The 22,201-nt window shown below is 36.2% G+C and overlaps 1 protein-coding gene across 1 annotated transcript in view; it reads right to left on the reverse strand.

The window, feature by feature from the left end:
* LOC149219297 (ADP-ribosylation factor 1-like) overlaps positions 1-16,708 on the reverse strand; it is a 245,672-nt gene extending 228,964 nt beyond the window's left edge. Inside the window, exon 1 of the mRNA XM_089384312.1 lies at positions 16,435-16,708. Within this exon, the coding sequence (XP_089240438.1) occupies positions 16,435-16,491 (57 nt within the window). The 5' untranslated portion in view covers positions 16,492-16,708. The remainder of the gene's footprint in view (positions 1-16,434) is intronic.
* Positions 16,709-22,201: the final 5,493 nt, after the last annotated feature.

The following is a 22,201-nucleotide window of genomic DNA, read 5'->3' on the forward strand; positions in this document are numbered from 1 at the left end:
AAAATTCGTAGGTATCAAATAAATTAATTTTTGGAGATCTCCCACCAAGGGAATATTGGAAATTTCAAGAAAAATTGGACCTTTTGGCCTTGGTGATTAAGTCGAAGTCAATTTTTTGAGGAAATTAGCTCAAAATAATTAATTTTGAGCTAATAAAAAATGGATTAAATAAGAAATTCGAAAATTCCTCAAAAATAAAGATTTTCAACGGTGGAGATTAAAAGATAATCAAATTTTTATCGACAGTTGAGATTATTTTGACGGGGATCAAGCCAACTAGCCGTTATTTTCCACTTGGAGGATTTATTTATAAATTAGAAGTCATTTTGTTTCTCATTACACCCAACAAAAAAAAAAAAAAAAATTGAGAAAGCTCTGATTCAAGCTCTACTATTGTAATATTTTTCTAGAATTAATAGAAAAGACATTGGGGTTTATTCATGGTGGTGTTCCTCTTCTATCTACTGGTAATATTTTTCTGAATCATGTGCCTAAATGCTCTATTGAATTAAATTTTATAAGTTTTTCATTTCATTAGCCATCAGTTGGATTATCTATTTTCACAGGTATCTTGCATTAGGTATTGGGTTTAGAAAAATGTTCTAACTTAATAGATCTAGCAGGTATCTCTAGATCTTGAGGGTTTTTACATGTATCTGGCCCCTTTTGAAGCTAAAAATTTAATTTTAAGTGTGCAAAGATCTAATCAGGATTCAGATCTTGGGCATGAGGGGAAGTCTTCGGTTGGACCAACCAACTCCCAAGTCCAGAGACTTAAGAGCCCACTGTATTAAATTTCCACGATCTATCTAATGATTGTTTGTTTTGCAAAGATCTTGATCATGGGTCAAAATTAAAAATTCTTATTTATTTATTTATCCCCAATAATATTGTGCTTATTCGATAGATCTAGCTAATAAGAGTTTGTTTCTACTGATCTAGGAGCGGAGTTGTACTCATACTCCTTAGATCCAGTAGATCTGTGTATTATTTGTAGATATTTTGTATAGATTTATTAAATCTTATAGTTTTGTAAATAATTTAACTTCTAACCCTTGTTTGCAGTTGGGGTTTTTGGGATTTCTAAGTTTATTTTTATTTTTTGTATATATTGGGAATTTGGGGCTTTGAGATTTTAATTTTGCAGGTGAGATCCAAATCAGATCTGAAGAATTATGAAGAGTTTCAAGGGTTTTAATCCTTGGAAAAAATTTAGAGGGTTTCTAGAGGTGGATCTAGGCCTAGGAAGGCAAGATCCACCCTCTATTTGCATCCCCAAGCTCAAACTCAAGATCTGGAAAAGGACGTCAAGATTCAAGAAAATGTTGTGATCATTTGAGTACAAATTTTAAAACTGAAGTGCATTCAAAATTTTAGCAAGGGTTTTGTGAATTTTTGGGGCTTGCTGGACTGAAATAGCCCTATGCCCTAGCCGTCCTCCTCTCCAAAGCCCTGCTGTCAGCCTGATGAAGCCTCTCCTCCTAGACGCAGGCCCTTAGGGCTGCCTTCAGCCCTAGCCATGAGTCTCTCCCTTTTTTCCCTTGCTTTCTCTCCACCACAGCCCTGTTTTTCCTCTCTCCTGCCCTTATTCCTCCTTCATTGCAGGCCTGTTGTGGCATTTTCCCTCCTCCCTTCTCTTTTCTTCCTCGCTGCCCCTTTTCAGCTCTACGGCACCCCTATTCATCCATTTCCAGCCTTTCTCATGCCTACCATGAGCCCTGTGGGATCATTCCTTGCCCTCAGCTGCCCACTTAGCAGCCCTCCAAACCTCTGCCGCTTGGTCATTCCTTGCCCTCCACTGGCCACTTAGCAGCCATCCTAACCTCAGCCGCTTGGTCATTCCTTGCCCTCTGCTGCCCACTTAGCAGCCCTAACCTCAGCTGTCAAGCTCAATCAGCCTGCCACAGTCTCCACTGAAAGTTTCTTAAGGCCACAGGCCTCTTTGGCCCTAACCGCTAGGCCTCAAGGCTTCTTCAGTCATTGCTGAGGGCCTAATTTGGCCTTGGTGATACCTGTTTCTCATTATTTGGCAATATAGTGATTTCTGGACTAAATTAATGGTGATTTTGCAAAGGTTGTGAGTTGAAATTTGTGTTTGCAAGAAGAAAAGCCATTCAAGGAATTCGTGATCAAACTTCCAGGACTCATTCTAGACCCTGAGGATCCACTGGTTTGCTCTCTCTTTCAGCCCTCCTAGCTCATTGTTCCCTTACAGCAGTCCAACATTAAATAAAAATCACATAAGTAACAGCTGATTAGGCATTGACTGTTTTGCAGCTTGCTAAACTTCATGACTGCCATCTCTATTTAGATTGCATACTAAAAACCGATACAAACAAATTTGGCATCAATAAGTCGAATTAAATAATCTGGGTATGTTTGGCTTGAATTAGGCCTTCAGGTTTGGTGGCTGTTATCTCTGCACTCCAAGGTCTAAGATACATCAGTGCCATAAGCATTTTTTCTATTACCTTCTCTCTAATCTAGCTCAAAGGAAAATATATTGCTCTCTGTAATCTATTACTGTCATAAACATTTCAAATCTCTGAAACACTTCAGTTGCATGATCTCTTTTCACTGACTGGTTATCAATTTCAGACATACTGATTCTAAATCAAAGGAAGTAAGGAGCTTAGGACTGTTTTGATTTCATTAGATCACATTGCACCATAAGAAATTCACTGAGATAACAAATCAGCTCACTTCTGTCTCAAAGGGTTCTAATAACTTCACACATCGTTCTTGAGTTAGGTGGAGATTTGCTCTAAAATAACTCTTTGCTGTCATAAAATCACTTGCTGCTTTCCTGTCATTGAAACATAAGTAATTTTCTTCTGTCCTAAAGTTATTCATTGAGGTCATTTAAAATCTGAATACATTGCTAGCCTTAATTGCTCTCATTTGCTCATAAGCGTGTTGACATTGGTATTTTGTTGAATACTTGATAGTTGATACAATTACCTTAGCACAAGTTCTCTTGTTTCATTGCTTGGCACTTAGACTCTAAGAAGATCTAATATCTGATAGTGTCAATATCTTGAGTGAATAAAAAATCTTGTGCTCTTTACTTGCAGCATTAACCATACCTTGGAAATATCTCATTGGTAGCTTGTTGAAGTATATTAAGAGCATTTGAAATTCTTGTTGCTTCTTTTGGGTAATTGTTTAAAAGTGCTCTAGTTCTCTTATTGCCATCTAATCAAAACACATTGTGGATCATTGCTAATCATAAATCAACCTTTTGACATCTAGAGTTTAGCTTGAAGTTAGTAAATTCAATTTTTGAAGAACATTGGTTAAGAATATTTGCAACAATCTCATTGGCTGAATATATAAATAAGCAAGTGTTTTAAATGTTCATGGTTTTATGATCCTTGTTTAGTGCACCATTGGAAGGGCATTAGACTCATTGGTTAATATCTCTCATATTGGTGATTTTCCTAAGAGATTAATTGAGTAAGTTCCATCTTCATTGCATTTTGTGATATCTATTGTTAGCACATTGGCATTCATTCTTGTGATTGAGATTGTCTCTTGAATCTCGTTAATAAGTACTTGTCGATATAACTCAAGATTAACCATAAATAAAGTACTTAAAACATTAACAATCTCATCTTAAGAATCATTCACTAACTTCACGTTGTGTATCATCCTAAGCTAGTATTGCATCTTAAAACTTACCTCCAAGCATAAGCTTGGTTGATAGAGAGATAGGAATACCTTTTTCATCTTTTTTTTTGAGAAGTCTAGCCTTTCTAGTATTTAAAATGGTGACCTTGCAATGGTCAAAGCCACAGTGTCTGCAGCGCCAGAGGCACCGAGTACGCTAGATTTCAAGGAGAGGGATCGTTAATCACACCTTCGTGTGCTTCACCTTGACTTCTCTCTGCCACTTACTACAAAGTTTAGGCTCAATATAGATAAAGATCAAAGGTCATACCTAGATTAGGCATTTAATTAAAATTAACCAAGATCTTTACATTTCATATAGGTCTTAGGAATTGCATTCCATATAGGATAGTGACGCATAAAACCAACAGTGTCCATCCAGTACATGGTTTCAAATTTATAAAGCGAGAGCATTGACTCCATAAGGTACTGGTCTCAAATATATAAATTCAATCTAATCCTTAAAATCTTGCTAGATCTAAACAAGTGCTTGGCCACTCAACTATGTCCCCCGGGCTAGGTGGTTTCCAACTTGTCTTTCATCATCTCATTTCCATAGGGTCTACCCCCCATAGTTTGTTGTTGGGAGACAGCTAGAACAGAGAGATTGGGGATCAGGGTGATATCCCCGACCTGAGTCGTTGTCGCAGTGCCTGTACAATTTGAACGACATTAGGCCTTATTAATGCACCTTCCACATTTCAAGGTTTGATGAATTCCATTTTCAAACTCTTTCTTAGAAAATTTGTGTTAGTACTTTTTGATGATATACTAATCTACAGCAAGTCTTGGAAGGATCATGTTCAACATGATGATAGGGTACTCAAACTATTGGAGGAGAAACAATTATATGCAAAAACCTCCAAATGTTTCTTTGGAGTACAGAAGGTGGAATATTTGGGTCATATTGTATCTCATGAGAGTGTTAAAGTAGACCCTAACAAAATTAAAGCCATTAAGGAATGAAAAATCCCCACAACCCTAAAACATCTTCGAGGATTTCTCGGGTTGACAGGGTATTATCACAAGTTTGTTAAGAATTATGGGAGAATAGCAGCACCTCTAACAACATTACTGAAGAAAGATGCATTTTCTTGGACTCCAGAAGCAACTAAGGCCTTTGAACATCTTAAAGAGGAAATGTGCCAAGCACCAGTTTTAGCTATGCCAGACTTCACAAAAACATTTATTGTGGAATGTGGTGCTTCAGGAAATAGAATTGGTGTTGTTTTAATGCAAGAAAGAAGACCCATTGCTTTTGAAAGTCGTCCAATCAAGGAAAAGTATTTGCACAAGCCTATTTATGAGAAGAAAATGTTAGCAATACTACATGCACTAAAGCAATGGCAACCTTACCTAATGGGAAGACACTTCAAGGTAAAAATAGATCATGATAGTCTTAAATACTTTTTGGAACAAAGATTATCTTCAAAAGAGCAACAAAAATGGGTCACAAAGATGTTGGGTTATGACTTTGAAATCATCTACAAAAAAGGGAAGCAAAATGTTGTTGCAGATGCACTCTCAAGAAAAGATGAGGATGTGGAAGCATTGCTTTATGCCATTTCTATTATCCAACTTGATTGGATAACTGAAGCAAAGGGATGAATGGAAGAATGACGAAGAGGTGTGGACACTCATTCAAAGTTGCAGCAAGATCCTAGTACATCTGATACATTTATCTGGAAAAATGATTCATTATGGTACAAAGATCACTTATATCTTTGTAAGAATTCCCAACTCAAACAAAAGATTCTTTTGGAATTGCACACCTCCCCTTTAGGAGGGCACTCAGGATTTTTAAAAACTTACCACAAGGTCAAGAAGGAAATTTTTTGGGATGGCCTTAAATCTGATATTCAGAAGTTTGTTGCAGAATACTTGGCTTGCCAACAAAATAAAGTTGAGACAATTAAGACTCCGGGTTTGTTACAACTTTTAACCATTCCAAGTCAGCGTTGGGAGGAGGTCTCAATGGATTTTATCACATGTTTACCCAAGTTTGAAGGAAAGAGTGTCATCATGGTGGTAGTTGATAGACTTACCAAGTATGCACACTTTTGTGCATTATCTCATCCTTTTAAAGCCAATACAATTGCTACTGCATTTATGGAAACAATTCAAAAGCTACATGGAAACCCAAAGATTATTGTAAGTGACAGAGATCCTATTTTCACTAGAAATTTTTGGACAGAATTATTTTCTTGTCTTGGTACTCAATTAGCTCATAGCTCATCTTATCATCCTCAATCTGATAGGCAAACTGAGATAGTGAACAAATGTTTGGAAGGATATCTTCGTTGTTTTGTATATGACAAACAAACACAATGGATCAAGTGGTTACCCCTGGCGGAATGGTGGTATAACACTTCCTTCCATACTGCAGCAAAAGTGACCCCATTTATGGCACTTTATGGATATCATCCACTATCCATCACATCATCTTTAAGAGAAAATTCTAAGGCTCGAGTAGTGGAAGATCACATCAAGCATCAACAACAAGTTCTACAACTCTTAAAGGATAACCTCACTCTAGCGCAGAATCGAATGAAACAACAGGCATATCAACATTACAACGAAAGAAGTTTCGATGTAGGTGACTGGGTATTTTTACGACTACAACCATACAAACAAATGTCCCTCAAGCAAGCTAAGAAGGATAATAAATTATCACCCAAGTATTATGGTCCTTACAAGTTGTTGCAAAAGATTGGTACTATGGCATACAAATTGGAGTTGCCTACATCTTCCTGAGTACACCTAGTTTTTCATGTTTCAGGCTTAAAGAAATTTATCGGCGACAAGCTCCCAGTTCAAACAGTATTGCCAGAAATTGACAAAGAAGGAAAAATCATATTTGAGCTTGAAGCAGTGACGAAAACAAGAACCCGACAGCTATAGAATCGATTAATTTCAGAGTATCTCATTAAGTGGAAAAACTTACCCGCTGAAAATTCCACATGGGAGGATGAAAATTTTATACAAAAGCATCCGAAACTGCTCAAGCGTTGAGGACAACACTGTTTTGAAGGAGAGGGGCATGTTAGGTCCCTATAATACTAGTGTAGCCCCCTTATTATTATTGTTAGTGTAGCCCCCTATTGTTATTGTTGTGTCTGTGTATCCCCCATATTGTTATTGTTGTGCCCCATAGAAGCCCACTATTATTATTGTTCTGCCCTTACATTATTATTGTTATGTAGGGTCTGATTATATGTGACCCCTTAGACTCCTATATATACCAAAGAGGTCTAATCATTTGTATCATCCAAGAATTGTTCATTTTTGTAATGTAAAGGAGGTTCCCCCCTCAAAGAGGCTATTTCTCAAGTCGTTGATCTATCTTTTCTTCTATTTTGTGAGTTGGTTGCATAACAAATCACGACTTTCCAAGACAAAGCTTAGACCTCTCCTAATCACATGTTGCAAGGTCTCGACCATGTTCTAAGGATCTCCATACCTCCGGCCAGTTCTTGTGAGAGTTTCGCACCATCTATGCCCAGAACTTCAGTTGCAAGCTTGGCCTTTAGTTCCTCCTTCTTGGCCACACCAGATCTAGGGAGACAGAACCATCCTTTGCCTTGTTCCACGCTTGGCTTGTCACCTTAGGTCTGTGACACCTGAGACTTGCCCTCCTCTTTGAGGAATGCACTTGAGATAGATAAACTCAACCTTCCCTGTAGCCCATGCTTGGGCTTCTAGCTTGACCTCTTCTTGAGTTACATCTCTAGCCTCCACGATCAATACAATCCTCACATTGATTCATCTAGCATTAATCCTTAGGCCTTCTTAAATAGCTTTTCCTTAGGCCTCTTAAGAACCCTCTAGATCTTAGGGTTTTAGTCCTCTTGACCATAGGAATTATTATTAATTTCCTTTTAGATTTTAAACCCCTTCTTGGGTCTAAAACCCCTCTACTTGGGTATTTCACCCACAAAACCTTTGTGGTCCATTTCCTCCCAAACCCAATGCCTTAGGGTTGTGGGAGTACCTCCCAAGCTACACAAATCAACATCAAGCTCTTACATGGCAGCACTCCTATGTCTAAATGTTAAAAGCCTCCAATGAATCAGTTGTCACTTTGTGGGTTGATTTCAAGTCCATAATATGGAAGAGGTTATATCCTCTTAGCTATAAACAATATATTTCATGTGGGATGTATCTTCAACAATCCACTGGTCAAAAAGTCTATATTGCACACTAATTACCAACTATTGCCTTGTCAATAATTCAAGGACATTTCCATATCAAATGGACTTCTTGTCTACAACAAATCCATGTAATGAATTGAACCTTTAAGTCGAAACCCTAGTTCGAGGTTGAGGAAAAATAAGGTTCCATGGATGAAGAAGAGGTGGACTACTCAAAGGACCCCCTCGAAAGGCACCAAATCTAGACCATACCTCCCTCATTTCTCATGGTTGGAATTTGATTGGAAGGCCTTACTTGGTATATTTGGTGTGTGATCTTTTCTATTTCCTTGAGTAAATGTTGTAGAGTAACTAAAGAAGGGTTTGATATTACAAGTCTTCATTGAGGAAGGAGCTATCAGAAAATAAGCAATGCAAGTGAATTACAATTTATTCTCTATTTCATTTCTTTGAGAAGATTTAAGATAGATCTATTGTCTTGGGGGTGAATATCTTAGGGTTTTGCTTCCTTACCCTAGGTTTAGTTTGAAATTTTAAGTTTGTAATACTTAAGCTCTTTAGGATTAGCCTTCCTGTGATTCTTGCAAAATTCAAATTTCTTAGTTTGATGCTTACCAAGCAATCTTCCAAGATGTTTGAGGACTTCAAACGACAAAAGATAAGAGGACAAATATCCAAGAGTAGCTTAGACCACTAGCCCAATGGTAAGTACTAGGTTTCACTTGCTTTTTCCAGGCATATCATTTAATTTTTCACTTCAATTATTTTTGTTTATAAGCAATCCAGGGTTTCAATATAGTATTTCTTAGATATAGATTGCTAATCCAAGCCTAAAGGGCATGATGTTTTCAGATCTAGTAGTAGGCTTGAATTATTCTTGCCAAATCATTAACTTTTTCATGGTTGAATTTCAGAATGATCTGGAATTTTTTCACAGATCTAATGTTTTAAACCCCTGATCTTTGTAGATCTGTTAAGTATATTTAAATATTGTTTGACGAGTTGATATTTACATGATTTTTTATCTGCTTAATGCTCGAGTTGCTGGAAACTACCTCTAAGGGTTTGATGGTTGATCGATAACACATTTATGCTTGAGCATTTTACTTTGTGTGTGTTCTAATACACCTTGGGAAATAAACAATGCCAAATTAATCTTAACTATCTGCTAAAATGCTCAATGATCTGCTCATTAAATATTAGTGTTGCATGGTTATCATTTCTATGGTATTTTACCTTGCTGGTTTCACTATCGAGCTGAATGTTTTAGAGGCTTATTCAACATGCAAACTTGATTTATAACCCTGATTCAACAAAATCAATTGCACCACACCCTAAACAACCTGCACTTGAGGCTTAAAGTTATACACTTCTTTGACTGGAATATGTACTATTCACTGTCTTTTATTGAACATCGTATTTGATCACGGTTCTTAACAGCTTCATGGGTTAGACCAGCACTCAAGATTGCTCTACAATTTGTTAAAAGAATAAACACTTATTGCTGTTGGTTATCAACAAATTAGGATTATGAAAGTGATTTTGAATGGGCCCAGCATTGTGTTTCTCAAGCATTTTGCTCTATTCATGTTCGAATGCCCTTTACGAGACAAATTGATGCTGAAAACCTAGAATGATTTGCAAAGGAGGGTTATGCAAATCAATTTTATGTGCATGCTATTTCGATCACTGTTTAAAGGGTTAAGGGACTGGTAAATGATAAGATGTGGCGTTTCTAGATATATGAAGTACAAGGAATTTGATTGGAACCTTATAAATTCATTTGAACTCTGTCTCTGCTCGTTGGATTCATTGTGAAATATTATTACTGCACATCCAACAGCACTGTCATCCTAAAACCTAATCCTGAGTTGTCATTGAACACTAATTATCATGATTGTATTGGAATCCAGCAGCACTGTGCTTTATTTGCTGTCCATAAGAAACTTAGGAGATAATCAGATCTGGAATGTTTTGATCACAACTAAATGAATGTCTGGCTGCCTTTTTTGTAACCTCTGATTAAGTGCGTAATTTAATCAATCCTGAAAGACAAACCGATGGCAAGAATGCTTTAACTTAATGTGCTAACAATGTATATTTTGAGTGTCTATATTCATTAATCAAAGATTAATTCTTGAGGGTTTACATTGATCTGAAACTTCACAATGTTAATGATAACCTAAAGGACATGTTTGGAGCCACTCAAACTCATCTAAATTGTGATCTGTCCGCTGGCAACCTGAGATAAGATACAGGTGTTTATTTTACTGATCTGAGTTGCCTCTGCCATTCAAAATTTGGATATTATGCACTGTGTGGACATTCTTAAATAGCATTGACTGATTTGCAAAACCAAATTTTATTTTGGGCATTGACATTACAAACTTATCCAAGCCGTGATAAACCCCTTAGATTTAAGCAATTCTTGGATACTTTGTCATGCTTTAAAATTTTGACGGTTTAAGAAATCAAATAACTTATAAGTCCTAATTTCACACACTCTAGTGTCCACTAATTTATCTCATATTTTTATTGAAGTTGAGAAAAAGCTGAGCACATTTTCTAAATCTGAGGCATAATGATCTGGTTTTAATTGCAACATCAGTCTTGAAATAAAAACAATAATTTCACTATGTTATCTAAACTCTGGATCACATTTTGTTTACATTCTGAATGATAAATTTGATATTTCCATGTTATGCCCTGGGAATGCAAGCACTTGTTTTACATAGCAGTCACTTAAGTTCTTTCATGATCATAACATTTTATCATAACACATAGTTGTGACTTTCGTCTTGAAAGATTGGAGGCTTAACCAAACTCGGTTTCTACTTGAAGAGTGTCATAACTATTAAATCTCCAGCATTCTAACATACAAGTTTATGGTTAAATCTTAATTCATCTTAAAGTTGTGTCAATTTGAAGTTGATTAAACAAGCATTTTGTATACATAATCACATTTCTTACATTTTAAGGTAACTTGGTTGTAAGTACCATCCATGAAATGTGGAAAAATGCCCAAGGGTTTTGCCAAGATGTTTTCCTTCAAGAAAAAAATAATATATATATAGAGAGAGAGAGAATAATCAATGTCCCAACTAGGGCAAGGGTCGTAATTTATGCCAATGGGTTCACACCAGATACCATCAGCAAAAAGCAGGGAAGTTCCTAGGGATTTCCTCACAAGGTTTTCCTTGGAAAATAAGCATATTTTTTATAGTTTTACGGAGTGAACTATGTGCATTAGCTCGAAACGTCCAACATTTTGAGTGGAACTCCACTCATCATCAGGGACAAATAGCTTTAATTGTCCCTAATGATGGGTGGAGTGTCCACACAAAATGTTGGACATTTCAATCTTATACACGCAATTCACTCCAGAAAACTATCAACAATATCACTGAGTGTGGAAATCTACACTCAATAAAAAAGCATACATACATATATATCAATATTATAGAACTCAAACGGTCGACCCCAAAAATGTGAACCGAACCAAAACCAAAACTGGACCAAAGCACTGGTCAACCAAAAATACATAATATATTCAAATTATATATGTGTGTGTGTGTGTGAATACAAACCATTATACACAAACATGCAAATTTTCTAGTGTATATAGCAAGGGTGCATATAACCAAAATAGCATTAAGTGCAATCTATCTCTAAACCAAAAATATAGTGACAATGAGGCTCTAAATAGCCTTTGAAGGCCAGAAAAAAATCATACTACAACAAATAACTACATATCATCAAAATCATGCCTATATTAGGATCAATATCAACCTTTGTGCATTAAAATAAGATAGAAAACTGAAAAATCTTAACATGCCGAATCAGAGAAGGGTAAATTTTACAAGGGTCATGACAAAGGAGTTCAACAATCAATGCCACCAACATTGAGGCACGTAGAGGGTCTTGTGCCAAAATGTTAGTTCCATAGCCTCATACAATTTAATATTACCATTAATTACTAGGACAAGTGCAATGGAGGGGGAGGGTCTCTTTAAATATCATTAGTAGGGCCCTAAGGTTAGATATCATGTTTGCAAATAACCTAATTTATTTTTTTGTTTTTTTTTTAAATTTAGGCTTTTGTGGTCCCTAGCCACACGATACGACATTATACGAGACCAATCAATATGGAAAAAAGGTTGGTTCAGTATAGAACTAGCCTAAAACGGTACAAAGCACCAATTCAAACCATTTGCCTCCAAACCGAATGGACCAGCTGATTTCACCAATTCTGGTGTGTGTGTGTGTGTACCATTTGCCTCCAAACTGAACGAACCAGCGGATTCCACCAATTCTAGTGTGTATGTGTGTGTGTGTGCCATTTGCCTCCAAACCGAACGGACCAACCAATTCCACCAATTATGGCATGTCTGTGTGTGTACCATTTGCCTCCAAACCGAATGGGCCAGCCGATTCCACCAATTCTAGTGTGTGTGTGTGTACCAACCGATTCCACCAATTTTGTTGTGTGTGTGTGTGTGTACCAGTCGATTCCACCAATTTTGTTGTGTGTGTGTGTGTACCAGCCAATTCCACCAATTCTAGTGTGTGTGTGTGTGTGTGTGTACCAGCCGATTCCACCAATTCTGGTGTGTGTGTGTGTGTACCAACCGATTCCACCAATTCTGGTGTGTGTGTGTGTGTGTACCAGCCAATTCCACCAATTCTGGTGTGTGTGTGTGTGTGTGTGTCCAGTTAAACACTGCATTGCCCTGCCATCAACCCAAGTTTGATTCTTCTGACAAGGGTCGGCAAGTTCAACAATAGGGGAAGTGAGGAGGAATGTCTATGGCATTTGGGAGGGTGAGGCATACTAGTGCATGTTAAGAAGTTTACTACAAATTCCATACAAGAATGTGGGGAAGCATCCTTAGGTTTTCCCAAGTGATTGTTTCCTCATATATGTATGTATGAAGAGAGGGAGGGAGTTAGTATAGCTAGACACCTAAACTTTGGGGGATTTGTAACATGTACTTCATGCCCATAACCTACATACCTCCTTAGGAATGTGCTAATGCTACCTTGGGCACAGATAAATATCAAGATGGTAATGACAAGATGCTAATGGTGGTAATCCTATGTAAATTAGTGCCTTTCTCTGCTGATTTCAAGTTTAATTGCAAACCAAAAGTTTGATTTTGGGATAAATGGTCTGAATAGATGTTAATTGTTTGATTAAGGATACCATATCAGGTACCCTCTAGCACAGTTCCAACCTATTACCGCCCAAACTAGCAAGGGACCTAAAGGGGATCCCTAAAAGGCAAATGCTAGGCCAAGGGCAACAAATGAAGACTTAGCCCACTATCACCTCAGCTAAGGCTCCCTTTTATTTATAGACTTTCACCGATGGGAGGAGACCTGGTATTTTATGGAGAAACCAATGAAGGATAAGTCAATGAAATAGTGTGGAGTAACCCAAACAATCCCTTTCTCGGAAGAGTGAGAAGGATAAGGCTTGCTTGCTTCCTAAGAAAAGTACAGAGTCTCCTAAGGAAAGGAAAGGAGGATTCAAGGGTTAGGTTTATGGGATATGACTTACGAAGGAACTTCCCAATCCCTAAAATCCTTATTGTGATTGGTATCCCGAATGGTTCTTGAAGAATTGTCTTTTCAAAGGAATGGGACAACGCGGGGCCAAGTGGGCCCAATCTAAGATAGAGGGAATAAGTATAGGAACCAATGATGTTTTTACCCTAGACAAGGTGGGGAAAGGATCAAAGAAAGAATTTTCACTTGAAGGTGTTAATTTGACCCTTTGAAGTACTAACCTTGGGGATGTTAAGGCAAAGTTTGATCCCGGAGCTAGGGCTTGGCTTTTCTCCCAACTCCACCGTCAAAATGGCTTCAAAATTGGAAGAGAGCTTGAGGAAAGACCAGAGCAGGAGATCCTAAGAGATCGAACTTTTTGGAGGGCTAGCTTGTGGAGAAATTGATGCCCTAGATACCCCAACTTGGCTAGACCTAGAAGGAGGTGAAAGAATGTGATTTTGGTGACCATCTTTTGGTAGATCAATGCCTTAATCTTAGGGAGAATGGATTCTATGATGAATATGAGTAGGATTTCTTTATTCCCAGTCAAGGAGGCCTCAAGATCACTTCGCTAGCCTTCTAGATCAAGGAGAAGCAATCTTGTAGCTTTTATACTTTGATGTGCAAAGGAAATGACTTATCAAGGTCAAATTTTTTGATAGAATTACCCCTAGGAGATTTCATTCATATTACATGGCCCATACATTGAGAGATGCTATAATAGAGACAAAATCCCACAATTTTAAGCAGTAAATGCATGCAACAATTAGCCCTAGAACAGCGAAAATCTCAGTCCAATATATATGACAAAATAAAACAAGAATAACATTAAAAGCATGTACTTACATGTAATAGAATATATCCAACCATTCACAATTGACAAGAGAGAAGCTCCAAGAGAAGATAGACCAATATCCACACATCAAAATTCATCCATAAAACTCCAATTCATCCTCTAGAAAAAGTGCGAAAATCTCAAGAGAGAGAAAAGATCCAATCCAAAGTGATGATGAGAAATGAACTCATCTCACTTGTATTTATACACAACTTAGGAGTTCGAATTAGCCTCCTTGGCCTACATAAGCCCCAAAAATAAAATAATGTTCTAATAATTCAACCTTTGGTGACAAGCCCACCAAACTAGCTCATAAATGAAAAAGCAAGCCTCTCAAGAGGTCAAATAATAATCTATGCATGTTGTAGGGCCTTTTAAGAGGCCTAATGAGGTCCAAGAGTGCCACAATGAAGAGTACGGCCCTCAAAAGCAGTGGGCAAGGGGTGGCCCCTTGTAATAGCCTGTGGTGCACCAAATGACATGTGGGGGCACATAAGTGTGCTCATGGGTCTCCAAACGAATTGAAGATCCCCGTAGATCAACTGCAAGGGTTAGGATGATGGTGTAGGTGATGATGCCACATCATTGTGCAAGTCCTCGATCATCTGCCAAGTGTATGGTGCAAATCTGGGGTCAGTTGGGCATGATGGATCAGGGGCATCTTCCTTGCCCAGTAAGTGAACCACGAGCAATCTCTGAATGGCAATCTCTCAATTTCCAAACGACAAGGCATAAATTTAGGTTCGGGAGGCCCACCTTCAAACATACGATCATGGCAGATATGCGAGGGACCACATGGCTAGCTCAGGTGGCAGAGAAATGGCACAATGAGCTAGTTGGTGGCTGCAAGGGGCTGTTGGCTGCCGGTTGAGGACCATCACAACTAAATAAGGGAAGGCCTTTGGATATTACGCAGAAAATGGTGGGTAACACAATCCAATTCAGATAAAATGTCAAGACAAATGAATAGCATAACTATCTTGCTCATAGATATTCTATGAAAACTAGAGACAAACTGTGCACAATCATCCTTCATTATACTATAGAACCACATATCTAATGTTCCTTTAGAAAATTGATAATCTCTTCAATCTTATTTAAATTGCCGAATATGGTAGGAGATAGCCCGAATTCCAAGAACAGAGATTACAATAGGGGGCACTATTTAAAAGTATCCCAGGGACTAGAAAAAGGGCTTGTTAACTGAACATGAAAATTAAGTTGAATAAAGATAAACAAGTAAATTCAAAAATGAATTTTGAAAATGCAAGCTTTTTTCACCCGAAGCCACGTTAGGTCTCTCAATGAACAAGAACAGAGACATATATTTGAAATTTTAGTGTGACCACAGCTAAAAATGAATTTTATAGGCAATAGATCAAATCTTGCAGACACAATAAATTGTTTAGTTTGATTTTGAACTAGCAAAACTCAGGGCTTAAAAGTAACCACGTGCTTAATAGGCACCTCCATTCTCACTTATGATTTAGCAGATGCAGTAACTTGGGAAGTCAGCGACGGGAATCACAGAACTGAGATCTTGAACACCCCATGGATGTTGTGTTACCATAGCTCCCCCTTCTTCTCACAATTTTTAATTTTTAATAATCATTTTAACCACTCCACTTCCTAACTTTAAGCATCCATTCTGAGCAAATTAGGGCTACAAGGATCATATTTAAATTAGACCTTTTATTTATCCATTCTGAGCAAATTAGGGCTACAAGGATCATATCTAAATGAGACCTTCTATGAAATAGTAAAAGCTGAAATAATTTCATCACCATTGGCTGCTCATCTAACTCATAATTACACTGCTCATTACCAAAATTATTATACTTCTCATTATCAAAAAACTGCAGAAACTTTTTACCTTTGGATGTGGATATGGATCCTTAACCAAAACACCAAACTGGTGTGTTCGGCAAGTTACCCACGCTATTAGAACCTCGTTTCCTCTTCTGCGAGAACTGCGGAGACTAGATCAGTATAACCAGAGGCAACACCCTTCTCAAATTTTAACAAAAAAAACCCCATGTGCCATAGAAATTGTGAAATAAAGCAATGACCTCGAGAATTATGGCAGTTGTAACATGCAGGACACCATGAAACAAGACAGCATAAATTAAATTATTGAACACCATATCAAATTTTCAGAAGCAGATAACATTCCAAAAAGTTACAGAGGGATTGTTTATTAAAATTCAAATTTGAGAAGAATAAGCGTACCTTCATCTCTCTGCTTCCAAAGAAACTATCGAACAGCTTACGAAATACCTGTCCCATGATATGATCTAATATGCGCTATGCTCTCGTACTCTTCCAAAATCAATTCTAGGGAGGCGGGGATTTGCTAATCTGTATAAACTTGAGAAGATAGTAATGAATTCTTGCGCGAGGGAAGGCGTGGGGCCGTTTTTCTTCTTTTTGTGGCAAATGTCGCGTGGAATTCAGTCTATTTAACTTAGCCACTGACTCTTATATTAGACTCGGAATTTGTTTTGTTTCTCATTTTTATTGTTCTGGCATTTGACCAATCCCGGGACAGGAAAAAGTTGTAAAATTTGGTGTGGTAAGGTGTAAGTCGGTGAAATTTCACAGGCATTTTTTGGTCAAGGGTGAACTTAAACATAATAATATCCGTACTGCAAAGCTATAATAAACGCTTCTGACTTTTGGTCCACTCATCGTGGACCGTTTTTCCCATTCAAATGACCCACTTCCAGTCTAGGCTGGTCTGACGCCGTACTTTTTGAATATATAAAATTAACGGATTCATTATTCTATTTATTTTTCGTTCTTTAATTAAATAATTATATTGAATATGTTATATAAACGGTGTTTTTTTGGTTAAGTTAATCGTAATGGTTAAATGTTTTGAATTTTATATAAAACAAGTATAATATGCAAAATTGTTATTTATATAATTCTTTCTTATAATATGTAAAATTGTTATTTAGTATCTCTTTCTTATACAAAAATTAGAGAATTTTTATAACGTGAATGTGATTATATAAATTAGTTAAGTGCATGATTTAAACACTACAATTTCGGTGGAGGGGAATCAAATTGTTAATAATCTATTGGTATATAATAACATAGTTTTATGAAAAAAAAGTCGGTAACAATTAAAAAATTAAATTCTAAAAACACTATAATTAATAAAATATATTAATGGAAAAAAATTTAAAAAACAGTGTTATTAGAAAGAATACAATAATAGAAAGCAAGCCAAGAATGATTGTAGGTTAATAAATATTTTTTGTTAAAAATGAGTATGATAATGAATAGAGAGAAAATATTAATTATGAAAATATATATATATATATATATTTTAAATCAATTATGGAAAAATTCGTATATTTGAAAAAAAAATAGATAATTAATTTATGAGGACACTTAGCGATTAGAGGTTTTGTTTTTTTAAATAATTTTGAATTCTGAAAAATCGATTTTAAACCACATAAAATTAATCATTAATCAAAAATTAGAAATTCAAATTTTAAAAATTCGAAAATTAATTTTCAATTTCTTAAAAAAAAATAATATTTAGGTTTACCAAAATTTTGGAAATAGTTCCCAAAAATTTGCAAATTAATTAAGAGTCAAAGCATTTTGAAACTTAGGTAGATATAAAAATAAAGATTAAGTTTTTAAATTTACAAAATATAGAAAATTGTTTAAAAATTGTATACAAAGTTTTTAATAAAAAAATAATATATTGAAATTACTTTTACAATTATAAAATTCCTTTATCTTAAAAGTAATTAGTATTCATATTAATTGTAAGCAGGCCTGGAATTTCAAATTCTTGTTGCCCGTCAAATGAAAATTTGATGACGTTTTAGTATTTTTCACGCCTTTCATTTTACGTTTTAAGCGAATTTGTGAGTGTGGACTTCTTTTTATCAAAAAATTCTCTTTTAGCTACCTTTTGCATTTCAACTTTATTTTTCATGCCTCTCATTTTACGTTTTAAGCAAATTTGTGAATGTCAACCTCTCTTTATCAAAAAAACTGTCTTTCAACTACTTTTTTCATTTCAACCTTCATTAATCTCCGCCTTTTAATCTCCACGTTTTAAGCAAATTTATGAATATCAACCTCCCCTTATCAAAAACTCTTTTTCAACTACTTTTTACATTTCAAAATTCATTAATCTCCTTCGCAGAGTACTTTGTTTTTTCCTAAATTTGCTAAACAAATGAAGGCTTATTTCAACATGAAGCCTTGTGAAAAGCTAAATAAAATGGTTATGTTAAACACGCTAATTGTGAAAATTTTGCTTTAAACAAAGGAAAGGTAAATAGGAGGACAATAGGGGAGCACAACAACAATGTTGCAGGAGTCCATGAAGGTTAAATAATCTTTTCTCTAATATAGAGAGGCTAATTTTGAAAAATTTGCTTTAAACAAAGAAAAGGTGAATAGGAGAACAATAGGGGAGCACAACAACAATGTTGGAGGAGCCCATGAAGGTTAAATAATATTTTCTCTAATATAGAAAGCAAAAGTAGACATGAGAGGGTTGTGATTTGGATATTCAATATAGAAAAAATAATAATTGATTTACTTTATAACTATTTAATATATTAAATTACATATATTTTTTATAAAAATAAAAGAATATATATATATTTTATAATAAAAATGAAATGATATATGAGTTTATATAAATTTTAATTTTAAATATTTAATAAATATGTCTAAATATTAACTAGTTATGAGTTTATATATTTTGTTCTATAAATATTCAATAGATAAAGTCTTCAATCATCGTAAAATTAAATTATATCTCTTTGCCCTTCTCTTTCCAAACCAAAACCGTACGCCACTAAGTTTGAACTCTCTTCTTGACCGGTTCAGTCCATTCATAATTCTAGGCATTACAAACTCTCTTCTATACCGGTTCAGTCCATTCATAATTCTAGGCATTACGTTTGTTTGTAGAGGTATTATCAATTTTGACGGTTGAAATTTGAAATTAAACATCATTTTGACAAGTTACAAGTGTATAACACACGTCAAATTTGACGTGGAAATTTTTTCAATGCCCGTCAAATACGTCTTGGAACACGAAATACGTCCTACAAGACGTCAAATTCCAGGCCTGATTGTAAGAATTAGTAGTAAATAATATACAAGATACTATGGATAAGTTGTGGCATAGAATGGAAGAACTTGAAATTCATGTGCATTATAGAGCCGCTGTCCAAAGACTTTATGAAGAAGTGAAAGTCAAAATGAGAACCTCGTCAGGTATTTCAAAAAGCTTTAGAAGTGACATTGGAGTCAAGCAAGGTTATCTTCTATCCCCCACTCCTTTTGGTCTATATATTGATAAATTGGAACAGTGGCTAAATTTGCAAGGTGGATATGGTGTTCGGTTGGGGGAGTTTGTGATAAAGCTTCTTTTACATGCTGATGATATTGTATTGATTTCTAAATCGGCCCATGGATTGAAAATGCACTTATATGCCCTTGAGCATTTTTGTAGAGCAGTTGCGTCAATACTAGCAAGACCAAAATAATGATTTTTTCTAATAAAAGGAAGCAAAGCCAGCATACTTTCTTCTTTGAAGAAACATTCTTGAAGAAGTAAACGAGTACAAGTACCTTGGGATTGATTTCAACAACAAACTCAATTGGGAGGACTGCAAAAAGAAGAGAATTTTAGGAGGGTGGAAAGCATTATATGCTCTTCAAAATAGATGTAAAGAGGCAGAGTTATGGGATTGGAAAACGATTAAAGTGCTTTTTGGACTCCTAATTTGTCCAGTGATGCTATATGGGTGTGAATTGTGGGCTAGCAGCACTCTCGTCTCAAAATGGAAACAAATCAAGAAAATCCAAAAACGCTTGATCATGAGCAAGTTCAAAATAAAAAGTGCAATACCTTATGAGATAATGTTGAGTGAAACATGAGCAACTTCCATTGAAGCAATTGCTATGGTGCGGCTCATAAGATACCTAAAAAGAATTGAACAAATGAGAGTAGGTAGATGGCCTAGTGTTATCTTCAATGAAGGCATCAGTGGAAAAAAGAAAACATGGATGAAACAAAACTAGATGGATTCAAAAATGGAATATCTACCTCAATACCTGTCCCACAAATAGCAAGGAGCTAAAGGATTTTGTTATGGAGAAGTTTCGTAAAAAGGTATGGGGAAAAGAGTTGGGTAGAAAGAAGAAATATTACATTGAGGAATTCAACCCTACGTGTGATTTACAACAAAAAGAGTTCATTGGAGCTAACATTTCGTGGAGGGCAAAGGTTCTTATTGCTCAATTAAGGACCAACTCACATCAACTTCGGTGTGAAACAGGACAATGGAAAAGGCCTAAAGAAGCTTGGGAAGAACAGGTGTGTACATTTTGCACGTCTGGGGCTGTGGAATCGGAAAAACATTTCATTTTGGAATGTGATGCATTCAAAGACATCAGAGAAAGTTATGAGAACATGTTAGCATCAGTTTCTTGGCATTGTCTTTTTAGCGAGGGGATTGTTGGAAGGTTGGGTCAACTCATCATCAATTTGAATCGGAAAAGCACTGAATTGCAAAGAGCAAAAAACAGGGAACTACTGGTCTCATAGACTATTTTTAGTCTCATGGACCTTAAAATATCATTTCATTATGGTCAAATAAGGTATGTACAAAGATGGTGGTCATCTTGTTAATTGTGCCGAGAGAGGCATTTTATAGCCTAGTATAAGGGCAATGTGCGATTTTGTTCATGTTGAATATGGAGTTGACATGTGTCCCTCTAAAAATAAAAATAAAATATTCTCTAAATAGAAAAGTAATGTCAACTATAATAAAAAATAAAAATGAATATGCATGTTTTATTAGTTTTAATTTTTTTGTAAGTCGATTTGTATTACCTCAAAATAGCAGATTACATCATGTCATCTATCATGGGTCACCCACTACAAGACAATACATTTACTACAGTCTCGGTCTCAGAGCCTAGGATTTATCATAGATTTTTCCTTCTTTCCCTTCCACTTATGGATATCAATCCATTCTGAGGAGTTATCAGGAACAGATGAATGGGGTACAATGATTTCATTTCTTTGCGACACTTCCATGACTGGGGGTTCTTTGATATTTGTTGCTTCCTTATCACTATCTGAGTGATCGAATCCATGGGAACGCTTGTGCCCGCTCTTTGAGGAATCCATGATTACATCTAAGTCTCTTTTGTTTCCAATCGAGGTGAGGACTCCCTCAACTGAGAGATGGGTTGGCTCTACATGTGGTTGAGTTGAGTTGGTAGGAGTTGACTTGGCGGTAGAAGTATTTTGATGCTCCATGTTGTCCTGCTTGGGAGCGGAAGGATTCTTGGGTCCTTTTGTTTCTTTTGGCTCTTGCCAACCACCGTTTTTTTCTTGGGATCCTGGTGAAGAGAAAGCCCTTGAGGAAAAGGATAGGCACTTTGAAGGCGACCGGGTTGTTGACATCTCCTATATCAAAGAGTAGTGTTCTCGTAGTCCACTAGTTGTGAATAAACTTTGTCCCTCCACCTGAGGAGGATTTTATCCAGCAACCCTTTACTAATATTTAATTCCACACATATGCGTGCAAATGTGACAATGCCCTCCTCAATCCTTTCAGTGTCATTTTAATGCATCAGCCCAGCAAATCCCTAATGTCAACTAAGATGTCCAATCAAAGCAAATGAATGAGTAGATTTGGTAGCCTTACCCAGACTAGAGTGGCCATAGTTGTCATAGAGAGAGGATTGAAATATGGAAACCATGGTTGAAATGAAAACCCAAACCATACCCAAAACCAAGGCTCTTGATCAAATAATTTATGACGGTCTACTACATTTCTAAAAAATACAACAAAGAATCCTTTTGAGCAAAAATACAATTTTGTAAGCGGGGACCGATTGTAATTCACCGACTCCCTAAGTGCAAATGTTGAAGGCCAAATTCCATTAAATCAACAAATAAGCACCTGCCATGTATAATCTGCAGAAGACAAGTTGG

The sequence above is a fragment of the Pinus tabuliformis genome, chromosome Q, assembly GCF_031772625.1.
Source record: "Pinus tabuliformis cultivar Carrire ecotype Pingquan chromosome Q, CPIR1, whole genome shotgun sequence".
NCBI lineage: Eukaryota > Viridiplantae > Streptophyta > Pinopsida > Pinales > Pinaceae > Pinus > Pinus tabuliformis.